Source organism: Falco rusticolus, chromosome 2, assembly GCF_015220075.1.
Source record: "Falco rusticolus isolate bFalRus1 chromosome 2, bFalRus1.pri, whole genome shotgun sequence".
In the NCBI taxonomy this organism is placed as follows: domain Eukaryota; kingdom Metazoa; phylum Chordata; class Aves; order Falconiformes; family Falconidae; genus Falco; species Falco rusticolus.
In genome coordinates this window covers 7,727,738-7,741,336 of record NC_051188.1, presented here as the reverse complement: position 1 = coordinate 7,741,336, position 13,599 = coordinate 7,727,738, and the positions used below count along the sequence as shown (strand labels likewise).

General features: G+C 38.3%; 1 protein-coding gene across 19 annotated transcripts in view; it reads right to left on the bottom strand.

The window, feature by feature from the left end:
• The window catches only part of DLG2 (discs large MAGUK scaffold protein 2), a 1,049,324-nt gene that overhangs the window by 432,284 nt on the left and 603,441 nt on the right, over positions 1–13,599 (bottom strand). For all 19 annotated transcript variants that reach the window (XM_037377334.1, XM_037377356.1, XM_037377333.1 and 16 more), the window contains one exon: positions 616–669. In XM_037377334.1, coding sequence (XP_037233231.1) covers positions 616–669 — 54 coding nt within the window. The remainder of the gene's footprint in view (positions 1–615; positions 670–13,599) is intronic.

Sequence of the window (13,599 nt, the reverse complement as noted above, 5' to 3'; positions counted from 1 at the left end):
CAATGATATCAAATGCTTGCAGAAAAGCAGGTTTTTAAAACTTTAATAAAAACATGCATTTATAGTTAAGGTAAAATTGTTTTCTAGAAGTCACAGAAATTAAAAGACATTAATAAGAAAGCATGAAGTCATCTAGTTTGTTCTCTTATTTATTAAGAACAGCTTTCATCTACAAAAGGAACAGAGACAGGGAAATGAAGAGCTGTTTGCACCATTTTAATATTACAATGTGCATCCAGGTATCTTCTTTAACAAGCTAGGAGGGCCCATGCTGATTTAAAATGAAATATTCATATTTTACATTACCGGTAAGGAGAAAAGGCTTAATGAAAGCACTTCCCCCCCCCCCCCCCCCCCCCCAAAGAAAGGCTAGTTTTAGTAACTTACAGTTTATGTGTTGAATTCTAAACTACAAATTATGTGTATATAATATGTTCTAATTCATTCAACTGCAATTATCATTCCTGATTTCTTCTTCTAGAAAAGAATTACCCGTGTAACTGTAGAAGACATGATTAATGAAAAGATTTATTTATAACTTCTATGCAATACTGAATAGAATTCCTGTGGGGAAGTAAACAAACTCTATATATTAATAAAAAAATAAATACTTACATAAGGGATTGTGTCCAAGGTGTCTGTGTTGACAATTATAGGGGCAGGGCTTGCCTGAAAGGGGAAAAAATACAGAAAGGAAATTTTAAAATATGAATTTAATTAATATTGAAATACCCATAATGTTACATTAAATTAAAAGTCTAAAGCCTGTTTTCCCTTTGAATTCACATTGTACAACAGAACATAACTTTGGGTATTGTTCAATCAATTAAGGATGGAGGAAATAGATTCTTAGCCTCCAAACCACAGCTCACTGTGGTCTTTCTTTTCAATTTCATTAGGGTTTGGATCACATCCTGAATACATAAAAATACATCATTCAATTTTGAGTAGAACTATAAGAAACATGATGCATTCAACTTAAAGTTAGGGGACCTTGGGGGTGAGGGCTTCAGCTTCCCTTACAAGTGCGCTTGTGTTCCAGCAAAACCAAGATGACCAACTGATCTTTACAGAGTATAAACCTCAACATTTATGTTTACACTACTTATCTGTACTATATAGTTATTTAGTATGTGTATATGCATATATACGATGATATTTATATGAAAGCTGTATATTCTGCATGGTTCATATGCACTCAGCTGATAGTCAGTTTAAAATATAGACCCACTTTAAAAAGATTTGTGAATTTGTAAAGCTGCCCAACCTGATCTTTAACTTATGGATGAAGCCCATATTCAGGCTCGTTTCCAGCCACCTGAAATGCACTAACCTCCTCTTCTTCCCACACTGGGGTTTAGTGGCGGTGACCCAAGGCTGAGCCCTGGTTTGACCCAGGTGCATAATCTTGGCTCAGGCTCTGGAGAAAACTACAGAGCTGCGAGAAAGTGTAGAGCAGAGTAGAGCCATGCACCATAAGTAAAATGTCAGAGGGCAGGACTGCTACGAAGGGATTGTTAACAGCTCAAGGACTCAGGAGAAGAGGGATCAACACGTAGTTAGAGTAGTAGAGAAAGTGATGGAAGCCACCGCTTCTCTGCCTGGCTAATGCCTGCTTGGTCAGCAAACACTCTTCAGGCTTTTTATCGGGCTGATGAACGCAGTAATGCTTAGCACAGTAGCTCATTAGTTCTATTTATCTACATTGTATATTAGCTAACAAACGACTGTCTGTAGTTTAAACTTTATGTATAGACTGCAGGTCTCTTTGTGCATGGTAGGCACGATTACAACACTACTGAAAACACTGATTGTATTTCCATTGTCAAGTATTCACTGCAAGATTTCAAAACCTAAGTAACATAACCCAAATTAAGAATGTAACATTAGTGCAACATTTCAAATACTTTGAGAATATCAGAGTTTCTTTCCAGTTTTTCAGCTGTTATTGAAAGATAATTCTGTGTTCAAACAAATCATACATTACTGTATAACAGCTACTGATGATTAATGCCGCTGTTTCTATACAACCATGTAACCCGTGAATAAAATCTAAAAATGAAATGCATACATTTCTTGGCATGTATCAGCTATCACAGTAATCAGTTATCAGAGTTTTGATATTAAAATACTTAGTGTCTGAAAAGGTATACACCCATACCCATTTATTCTCATTGTGCCCCATAACTGGACACTTTGGAGTGAGAGACAAAAGCTGAACGCTGTGTGATTGTCATATTTTTAGCTTTAGCCATATGGAATTATTAACTATTTTCACTGAAGTTTAACCAAAGGATTTCCTTTTTAGAATCATAGCCTTTACTTGAATGAATATTTCACCTCATACATTTAAAGACTGCTACCTTTGCTACAGGAAGAAAAAAATAATTTATTTTTACAGCACTGATTTTATCTTCTGTTTATTTTTACATACGGTGAGAAGGTCTAGTACCAAATATGAGCAAAGTTTGCAATCTTCAGAATGAAAGCATCTTTCCACTGCTTTAGAAAACAGTTATTTAATAAAATAACAAACATTTTTCAGAAGTCACTTTCCAAAGCATTCTCATACTATCACCAATTGCTTCTATCCCATTGAGGAACAAAGCCTTATATCTGAACCAGATTTACCTGAAGTAAAACTAAAGAGATTCTCGATCAGAAACTAGTGATTGTGGGAACACTATAAAAAATAATATTCAGGGGATTTGGAATTTCTTTCAAACACTCAGTTACCCCTTTTACTTCCTCTTACAAGCACAAGCAGAACCTGCACGTCCTTCACACTATCAGCTGCAGTTGCTTTCAGTACTGTCGCTGCCTTGCTGGATCCCTGTATCAGTGCTATACCGCCCTGACTGAGAAAAGTTTTCTCTTACACAGAATCAGAGTTACCTTTAATGCAACTTGTTTCTGCCGCCTTGTACTTCTGTGCATCTGTGCTTGGCTTTGTCTCCTCTCTGACCATCCCTTAGATGGTTGAAGACAGCAATTAGATTCTTCCCACAGCCTCTGCAATTAAATTCTTCCCACAGCCTCTTCTGAACAAACTGAGCTCTCTTTTCTTGAATGTCCTGTGCACCAGACCCAGTCACTGTGGTGTGCACTGTCTTAGGTATCCCTCACCCAACACATGCTGGCATATTGGGGAACCTAGAATGGGACATGGTACTCCTGATGCAGTCTCACAGGTGATGACTAGATGTTCCTCAAGCCACTGCCTGGGCTGTTATTAGTGCAGCCCAGTTTGCTGTTAGCCTTCACCACTGCAGGGGCACATGGCTGGCTCACGTGCAATTTGTTCTCCACTCTACAAAGCTGCTGCCTACCCAGACTGTGCCTGGCTGGGACTCCTGCATCTTTTATTCTGTCCAGGTGCAGGAACTCCTCCTGCCTGTTGTCACTGAATTTCATGAGGTTCCTCTCAGCCCATTTCTCCTGCCTGTTGAGGGGCAACTCCCTCTGAATGGCTGTCCAGCTGTATCCCCTGCACTGCCCAGTCTGGTGTTATCTAAAACCTTGCTGACAGTGCACTCTATCTAATCATTCTGGTAATTAATGAAGATGTTAAACGGCATTAGCATCAGTATCTGTAGAAACACCACAAGTACCTTGTCATCAGTTACTGGACTTGCTGACCACTGAATCAGTTACTGAATTGCTGACCATTACCCTTTGGGTCTGGAGGTCTAGACAGCATCCCACTCATCTTCTAGTACATCCATCCATTTGCAACAAAATCATAGAATCAGACAACTGTTCAGGTTGGAAAAGACCTTTAAGATCATCGAGTCCAACACCTCTCTCTCTCTCTCTCATTCGGCTACAAACCTGAGAATTTGTGCTGAAAGCCTTGCTAAAATCATGGCAAATGACACCTACTGATTTCCCTTCATCCACAGAGCTAGTCATCTCATCACGGAAAGCTGTCAGGTTGGCAAGGCACAATTTACCCTTCGTAAATTGATCTGTCTCTTTGTAATCACCTCCCTCTGCCTTCATAAGCCTTGACAAGGCTTCCTGGAGGCACCGACCAGGATGTTTCCATTTGTTATCTTCCTACCTAATCCTGACCCCCAGGTTCTCATTTGGCCTGTCATCCTTTCCACAGCAAAAGCCTGAGCATTTAAGCTGCTCCTCTGAATAGTGGGATCCTTCCCTGCCTCGCCTTCCTACAGAGCCTGTAAAGAACTGGCTTTCAAGGAAGAACGCCTTTCAGGGTTCATTTTAACATAGTGTTTACTGTATTCTTTACTGACTGGAAGAGCTGAACTTAACTATCAAACATAATTTTCTCCTACTGAGGTATTCATCCTAATCAGACAGATGAGCTTGAGAAAATCCACAGAGCAATAGTTTCAGATGGTTATAGTGACTATAACCATTCACTCACAACTAATATCATCAGTGCATTTTCCTTTTCTGTTCCTCCTGTTCCTATCTGTGCATGTGTGGGACAGCAAGTCTGTGTGGTGATTTGGGGTTTTCTTCCCTCTCCCCCCCCTGCCCCCCCAGGAAAGCTGATTTAATACAAATATTTTGCTTCTGTCTCTCTAATATATGGTAATAACTCCTGAGCTAAAATACTGCGTTTAAGTGCAGGAAATGGAGATGATTTTATTAGTTATGCCCTGTTTGTAACTTGTGCTTTAAATAGAAGTAGGAGGCTTTAATCATGCAGAGTAGAGAAGAGAGTTTGCAACCACTGGAGAGAGCCCTACATATACTGCTAGTCGTGGAGTACACAATAGCGTCAAAAAAGCCTTGTAATCAAAGTGAAGTTACTCAAAGGATAGGTCAAGGGAAGATAGTAGCAACAGGGAGTCAGAAGGATTTTACTTCTAGGATGACGTCTCTATATTCTGAGTAAAAACACGTCACATGCACTGATTCCCCAAATTCTTAGAAAAGGTACCCAGATATCTGCACACTTCTTATAGAGGACACTGATAAATCTATCATAGGAGTTCATCAGCCCACCAAGGATACTTCCTTTAGTATCCTTCCTTTATTCACATAAAAGATGCTTTATGTGAATAAATTAACAAAAGCACGCAAAAGGGTTTCTAGATTCTCTCTCGAAGCTCTACCGTCTTTGAGACAGCACTGCCTCTTATCTGCCACAACTTATACACCTACACATATATAAACTATCTATCTAAGTCTGAGACCAGATGAGAAGAAATGGATTTCTCAAAGACAAAGATAATTACTTTATTCCTAGCTCTGCCCTTTGACCCGCTCTGCAGTCTTAAACAAGACATTCAATTACTCTTTACCTAGCTTTTCTTAGCAATAAAACAACTAGCAAAACTGGCTTAATTGTTCAAAGTTTTAAGAGGGATGATGGTTGGCCAAGAACTAAATAATCTATACATACGTTGGGACTTTTAGAATTTTACATGTCTAATTGCCTAACTTGCAGGATGAATTCAAACCAGTGGTAATTAGCTCATGAATGAGACAGCCCTCTTTTAAGTCAGGTAGCGTATAGAGGGCTCCCAGACTTTGCAATCAGATTTTAAAGATGGGAAGACGCCTTCGTGAACATATTCACAATTCTGCAGCTGCAAAATAAATCCAAACTAATCAGCAAAAGAGGGAATTTTACTGAATTTGAATGATCCTGTTTTCCCCATTCCTCATGCACTTCCCTTTCTGCCCTTATCCTTACCTATATATTCAGTATTATGTTATGCTGACAATGTACCAAGTGGGCTGTCAGCTTTATACCTACTGCTCCCTGTCCAGAACTTTTTTCTGCCCTTGACTAGAAGCAGTGCTCTCAGCTGAGCCATCTCTGTGCTTTGAAGAAAAGGCATCACACTGACAGCTGCAGTGACAGATTGACAAAGCTGGGACAAAACTTGAATAGCTTTGGGGGAAAAAAAAAAAAAAAAAAAGGAAGATTTTTTTCTTCTTCTTCTTAAAGGACTTGAGCACAACAGACTTTGCTTCCACAAATATATATAAGATTGTTCTGCTTGCAGTGAGTCAGAAAATCTAGTTGCTTTTCCACCAAAAGCACAACTTAAAAGCAAGATGTAGTGGAAGCACTGGAAGCCAGTAGAAAGAGAACAAAAAGGGACACCCTCTAGTTCATGAACATTTACCTTGCTACCAAATTCTCTGCAGGTGTATGACATGACTTACACCTCTCAGACAAGATGAACTTTCCCTCTCCCATGAGTGCCAGCATTATCCAGATTGACTGGTTTGACTTACAGCATTCACAGTTTTATATATTATCCATATTATACTTGATTTCATTCTTTTTCATTCGTGACTCCTTGTTTTAACCGTTCCTACTATGCAGTGCTGTATTCAACACCAGACCATGAAACTACTTGCATAGGTATATGGTAACCATTTTATAAATAACAAGCACAGCACATTACTTCTTAACCAGAAAACATTAAAAAAAATAAAAAGTCATCATTTTTAAACTATCTACCTATATTTACAACTAGCTGTGATTTTAATTTGACTCAGAACTGTCAAATGCTTGTTTTCCTGTTAAGAAATCACCATGATTATCTATATTACCACATTTAAGTAACCTCAAAATAAAGGTGGTAAAATCTAGAATAATACAACAGTGTATGTATTAACATTTAAAAAGTTGAGTTGCCAGTGGCTTATTACTATCTTTTGCAGACATTTGACTCTGTGGACTGTACATCACAGTTAAGGGCTCATCTTTGCAGGTAGCCAGCCCTAAATTCTGAAACACCCTCTGGAATTTTTATTTCCTTTTTTTTTTTTTTTTTTTTTTCAGTTTTATTTTACTTCAAAATGTTAGTATTCTAGATCTTAATAATATGAAGTGGAGCAGCCTCTGTATTTGTACATGAATAGAGCACACTGCATCACTCAGATAAAACGTGTCAGACTGAGGTCTTCAGAAGATAACACTGAATTAGTTTAAATTAATTTCATATTTTCAAAAGTTCCTTTCACAACTGCAAGAAATAGATTTACATTTACACACAATGGCAGGAAACATTAAACAATAATTTAGATGTCAAAACAGTAATTCTCTGACATGCTATGAGGCCTCAAGATCACAGAACACACAGAACCTTTCGTCTGTTTACTACTGAATTACAAACTGTAAGACTGCGAAGGAGAAAAAGTCATCTGCTTGTTATTAAACAGAAAATATAAAAGATAGGGAGCCTCTTTGAACATCTAAAGAATGAATTTTCAGCAAACAATCCTACCCCTACTTAGAGACATAAATCAGAAGTCAAAAGCAGCTTTGCTTGCAGGCTGCAGCTTTCAAGAAAAGAAGAAAAATGCCTCAAGAAATCCTTGAGACTTTTCCCTATGTATATAATGCAACCTCATATAAAGCGATTTAATTTAAGGATAAATCATACCTTTCAAAGAAGGTGGCCTTTGTTTTGGGCTTGGGGCTTTGCATTGTTTTTTATTTAATCTGCAGGAATAACTTCCTATTTAAAAATGTGTTAGCTGTGGCATTCTTTAAGCAAAACAGGATTCAGACCTAAGTAAAAGCTACCATGTTTATGTGGATCCACAGCCTGCAAGAGGGAGTGGCAAGAAAGCACCTGTTTACCGTTGTTGAAGTTTCACCTGTACTGAGACTGCCTATTAGCATTTTGAATTAGCAATGATTAACATAATGGTAATTTTTGCCTGATATCAGATCCAGTGAAGGACACAGAAATGTCAATGCGAAAAGCTCTGTAGAGAATGAGGGATAATTATGGTACATCTGAATTTCCAGTGAAGATATTATTCAACTAAATGTCATAAACCATTAGATTTTGAGGTGACAACTTTCCTATTGCTAGACAGGGTAGATTAATCTGTCCCATTCTAGGATGCCAAATGCCATACTAAGACTCACACAGAGGTCCCATTATCACATCTCTGCTGACTCACAAAAGAAATTGTTGCAACACGTCTTACACTAGTGCTCTAGCTTTGAACAGAAATTTAGGGCTAAATCCTGGCTTTAGATACACCACTTCAGCACGTGTTCATGGCCTTTTGAAAGTGAATGGGCAGTAACATTCATTTATTATATAGATCTCTGCTCTGATCTCTGATCTGATCTCCCCTGTGCTTCAGAACTTTCCCCAAAGTCGGTGTCAAAGCACATCTCTTAGGAAAATAACAGCTTTAACCAATCCAGGCAATGGCAGTTTCTATGTTCTTAAGTCTCAATATGGAAACTTTAGAATCAAGAAGAAAAATGGAAATACATCCCATATGGTCTTTTTATAAGTGTATTATCTTCAAAACTCTGACATCTGATATGTGTACATTTTTTTCCGGATTTTATGTTGTTCAAATGATTTTATAAAAATATGAAATATTTGAAAAATCTTGCCACTACAATAAATATTAGTGGAAAGACAGACTGCAAAAATAGTGTTATGGAGTGATGCTACTGAAAACATAAGAGCTAGACTAACTTACTTTCTACTATGCAATTACCGAAACAGGTTACATCTTCCATTTTAAACATCTTAATGACATTCTACTACATCTATCAGATCTAAAAATTTATGGTTTAAAGTCTTTGCAATAACTGAAGTTAACAGTAAAACACTGATCTGCTTCAATGGAGTCAGAATTTAAGCTAGCATTTTTCTACACAGTATTAGTTTTACTTTTCTCATGGCAGGATTTATACAGCATGCCTGCATTTAGCCAGCAGCTTTGTGAAAGCAATAGTAAGCAAAAATAATTTAGAAACAATTAAAAAATTTAATATTCTTCTTTCAGATTTTTTTTTGTATGTTATTTTTAAAGCGCATTAGCTAAATATCCAGAAATCAAAAATCCAGGAAAAAAAATTTACACAAGATGCTTATGCTATCCACAGAGTTGTTAACAATGGCAAATGGTCTCACTGACTTGAGCATTTCCATTTTTTCTGAAGCGTTAGCTACTGAACTTTTCTACAGTTTGCCTAAGCATTAACCATGGATTGGTGCAGATTTTTTATAAATCAGTGTAAACCTCAAGAAGAGCTGCACAACAAAAAATAACAGGAAAGTAATCTCAAATACCTGTCAAGTTCTTTTAACCTGAAAATATATTAATGAGTACATAAAAATATTTTCTCTCCAAGTGGATTTTAAACTTCTACAGAAACTATCAAGACTAAGTGACAAGTGTGTATGTGTACATATGTATGTATAAACAGACACCTACGTGCATTCAAACATGCACATACACATGTAAGCACATAGACATAGGAAAAGAGCATGTCCCCAGTTTTTAGGCATCCTATTTGACCCAGCTGCATGCTGCCATGCATGATTCAACCTTGATGTGCACAAAGATAAAACTTCCAGAGAGAGGAAGACAAAACCAAAGCAAAAACCACACCTGTTATTTCCCTCTTCCCTCTTCAAAACTGAAGGGTATATCACTCACTTTTTCCTTTGAAAATCACGGTATACCGAGTTCACAAAACAGTTAATCCAGTCTCTTATTTGTCACATTTTAAAGCCTGAAGTACCTGCAGGTTGAGTATATCATTTATTCCTGCTTGGAGATTTTTATAACCAGCCGCAAAACCACAGAAATAAACGGATTAAAAATTATAATTCAGATGAAGACAACAAAAAAGAAAGTGAATGTGAAACTAAATGTGAAATGGGGAAGTTACTTTTAACAGAATTCAGTATCTATTCAAGAGGTTTATCACAACATAAATTCCAAAGAATGAAACATCAGTGTTCAGGAACTAATCAGTTATATTGAGCAGTGTATACAGCAGCCCCAAAATAATGGAATCGCTGCCGAGGGTGGACTGGTGCTACAGCTAAAACTCTCCATAGAGAGAAGAGAATTAGAAATACAGAAGAAAGTGTCTAATAGAGTCTTAGGAAGGTTCTGAGGCGTAACAGAAGCAGCAAAATCACCACTGGTCCTGTTTCAGCACTGAAGTTGCCAGAAGAGCTGGGAGTTACTGTGGTCCATAGAATGCATCAGCTTAACTCACTGATTCTGGCTAAGTCTGAGTAGGAGCAAAGCTATTTTGCTGAATCCTTTCACTTAACCAAGGCATATTTAACTCTAGGAAGAACTTAAAGAATTAAACTTGATTTTGAATATCTGCAATAAACTCAAAGTCAAATTGGTCTGTACTGGAGCAAAGAGGGTTTTGATTTTTATGTCAATGGAAGTAAACTTCAAACCTAACGTTCTTTGGAAAAGTTTTAATTGATGTCCCAGAGTGTCCCTTCATGTCCCAGAATCACTATGTGATGAATAAAATTAACAAAATAATTCCAAATATATCACTCGCTGACAGTTCATTTCAAACCCTAAATCACTGCAGGAGCACTGCACTCATAGTACGTTATATCAAAAGATAAGAAACATCAGTGTGTAAAATGAAGCTAGCCAGGGTTTGGGGTAAGTCAGGCATGTTACAGGGTTTTGCCTTATGTGGCATGGAGACACCCTGTTACATAAATTACAACTATTTGGTATTTTACTATAGGACTTGCCAACCATTTTTCATCTCTGTTTTCTCACTGACATCCTTCTGCCTGAGAGGTTGGCTGCTCGGTGGGTGACTTGCAGGACAGCGCATGCCAGAGCTGCCTCTTTTCCCATGATCTTACCGACTGTAGGAGCCGGCGGGAGCATGGCTGGCTGCCGAGCTTAGCAGGGACTCTCCTCGTGAATCTGTGTAATACCATCAGGTCGTTACTGAAAAAAAGTGAATGGTCCCTTTAGGACGGTGCAATCTTTTTTTTTAGGACAGATGGTGGAAATATATGCCATTTTCGTTTTGGTTTTAGGACTGATTTCCCTCATAGTTGACAAATTTACACAGAGGGAAAAAAACCCCACAAATCAAACAGTCCGATATCTAGACTTTGGATCTAGTTATTCCTTAATCTGGCACATTCAAGGGCCTCTCAAGGAATATGCCCTACTGAAACACAAAGATCATATTATACCTGCCCGCCTTCCGCCTGGCACAAGCAGCAGGGCTTCGGGAGGAAGGGGCTCGGCGGGGCCTCTGTGGCACGCGGCCGGGGCTGCCCCGGGCTGGGCCCAGCCGGTTGCTACCGGCTTCACGCCAGACCCACGGCGGGGCACGGCTGAGCCAATCAGCAGAGTGGGCGGTGCCCCTGAGCCAATCAGGTGTGGCGCATGGCGCCCCTGAGGAAGCGCGGGCTGTGGCCTGCTGCGGGGGAGCAGGTAACCCCCTGAAGAGACTGCAGCCCATGGAGGGCCCATGCTGGAGCAGAAGAAACAAGTAATAAGAGGAAAAGGGTGAGGAAAAGGGAGGGGCAGAGATAAACCACCATGCCTTGACCCCAAACCCAACCCCCTGTGCCACCCTCACCTCACTGGAGGGATGGAGTGTGACCTGCAGTGGTAACTAGGAGGAGGAGAGGTGTCTGGAGTGGAGCTGAGTCTGGCAAAAACCACTTTCCCTGAAGTGTTAATTTAACTGTTTGTCACCTTTGTTTCTCAATACCCAAACTCAATAATAAAATGTTTGTGTTAACTGGCAATAAAGTTAAATTCCCTAAGTCAAGTCTGCTTTGCCTGCAATACACCTGTTCTGAAATTTCACTGTAGAACAGACATTTCTTCAAGTACCTTTTATTTATTCATCCTATTTTCAGATAAATATACGAAACCTGTATTGGAGGTGAGACTGTAACAACAAAAGAAAGTAAAAGAACAAGGTTATGAAAGAAAATATTGACTTGAGTAGTGGGAGCAACAATGAGAAAGTAGTAACAGTACTGCAGCCACAAGGAGAGTTAAGTTACCATGTAAAAATAGAAACACATGAAGTAGCAACTGATTACTGTTCATAGAAGACCTTTCCACAGAGAAGGAAAGCTATACCTTCTTCTCCTAACATATAGTCTATTAAGATGCTATTGCTGTCAACCTCTTAAATTCTTAGAAATAACATTTACCAAAAAAATTCAAAACACAAAATCAATGCAATGTGGCACCATAGGTTTGTAGAATAATGAAACAGTGTAAAGGGGCTGAACTTGAGATGAGTAGGAACAGTGCCATAAAAGTAGCTCTACAATATGTCATTGCTTAAGTAAAGAAAGTGCCTGGGGCCATTATTAAGTTTGGGAAGCCCAAACAACATGACTAGAGGATGATAGTCTTTCAGAGAACTTGTATAGGACCTTAAAAATACACTTTAATTAAATCAAAATTATAGGCCTGGAAAAAAAATTATGACAATTCCTGTCAGGAAGTGATCAAGGGAAAAGCATACTCGTGAACCTAACAAAATTATATTAAGGATGCAAATAGGTGTATCAATACTAATAATACAGACCTAAAAATTTGAACTAAAAAGGAAGAAGTGTCAAAAAAAAATTCTTTGATGTTATGACTGATGCTGAGAAACACTTCATACCAGGAGATTATATTTGCCTGTTTTTCAACAAATATTTGCTATTTTTAACGTGGGAATATTTTTCAATTTCATGCCAAGGGCAGGCAAGCAGATTTTATACACTGATACAACTGTGTGACAAATTGAACAAACTATAGTATAATCTCCCTAGAGGAGAGATAGAGGCCTTATTGCCTAAAACTCTTTGTATAAACTTAGACTAAACACTAAAATACTTACTGTAGGCACTACTCACATTCTGGCAGATGGGCAACGTGACCTGTGAGGTCTTTCCCCATCTTTATATTTTAGCATTCTGTCATTTCTGAACAGTGTTGTTTTGGCTAGAATTGGATGCAGAAACACTGTGTAAAAAATTATTATCTTAAACTGAATTAAAATAGATTTGGGAATTTTAATAGTGACTTATCTAGCAGCAAGTAACACGGCATTTTTACTGATGAGGCGCTCACAAACAGTAGCACAAGGCACTACTTTGAAATATGATTGTTCTTAGATTATAGGATAACTTTTAGTTACTGATTTCAAGACATACTTTCTGCTGTGTAAAACACAAAAATCTAGGATGCTACTATTCAAATACATTAAGAACAGCGACCTGGACAGGACTAGGAAAATTCTGCGCTCTCTGGCTTTACTGTGTGAATGTGTATAACTAAAAGCCATTTATCCCAAAAATGAAACCACCTTCCTTTCACACAAAGACAACATTGACCTCTCAACTGTCAGTGTGTTGAAGAATGAATGTAACAATCACAGGGACACAAACCCTGAAAACTGCCAGAACTGATCTACAAAGATTGAGAAGGCGGGTTTGCAAATCAGTTAGGAGAACTTCAAACGTCACAACAACCTTTCATGCATTTACACGATCCCCCAAAACACTGGAACATTAAATGGTTCATCACACCAAGGCAGCCTCTTCTTCTTCTTCTTATAATAATAATAATAATAGCAACATCAACAACAACAGCAACATCAACAACAACAATAACAACAAGCAGCTCCTGGATGTCTGTCTCTGATATGATGGTGGGTTTTTTTTCTCTGGAAAAGCTCCAGGAGATAACTTTCAGAAATAAGCTTTGATTACTGTTAGGAGGGAAAAAGAAAACATTCCTGACAAAGCAAGCAGTGGAAGTTATGTATATATCAGGTGCCAGGAGAGAACACCTGGAAAAGGACTAAACATAGCA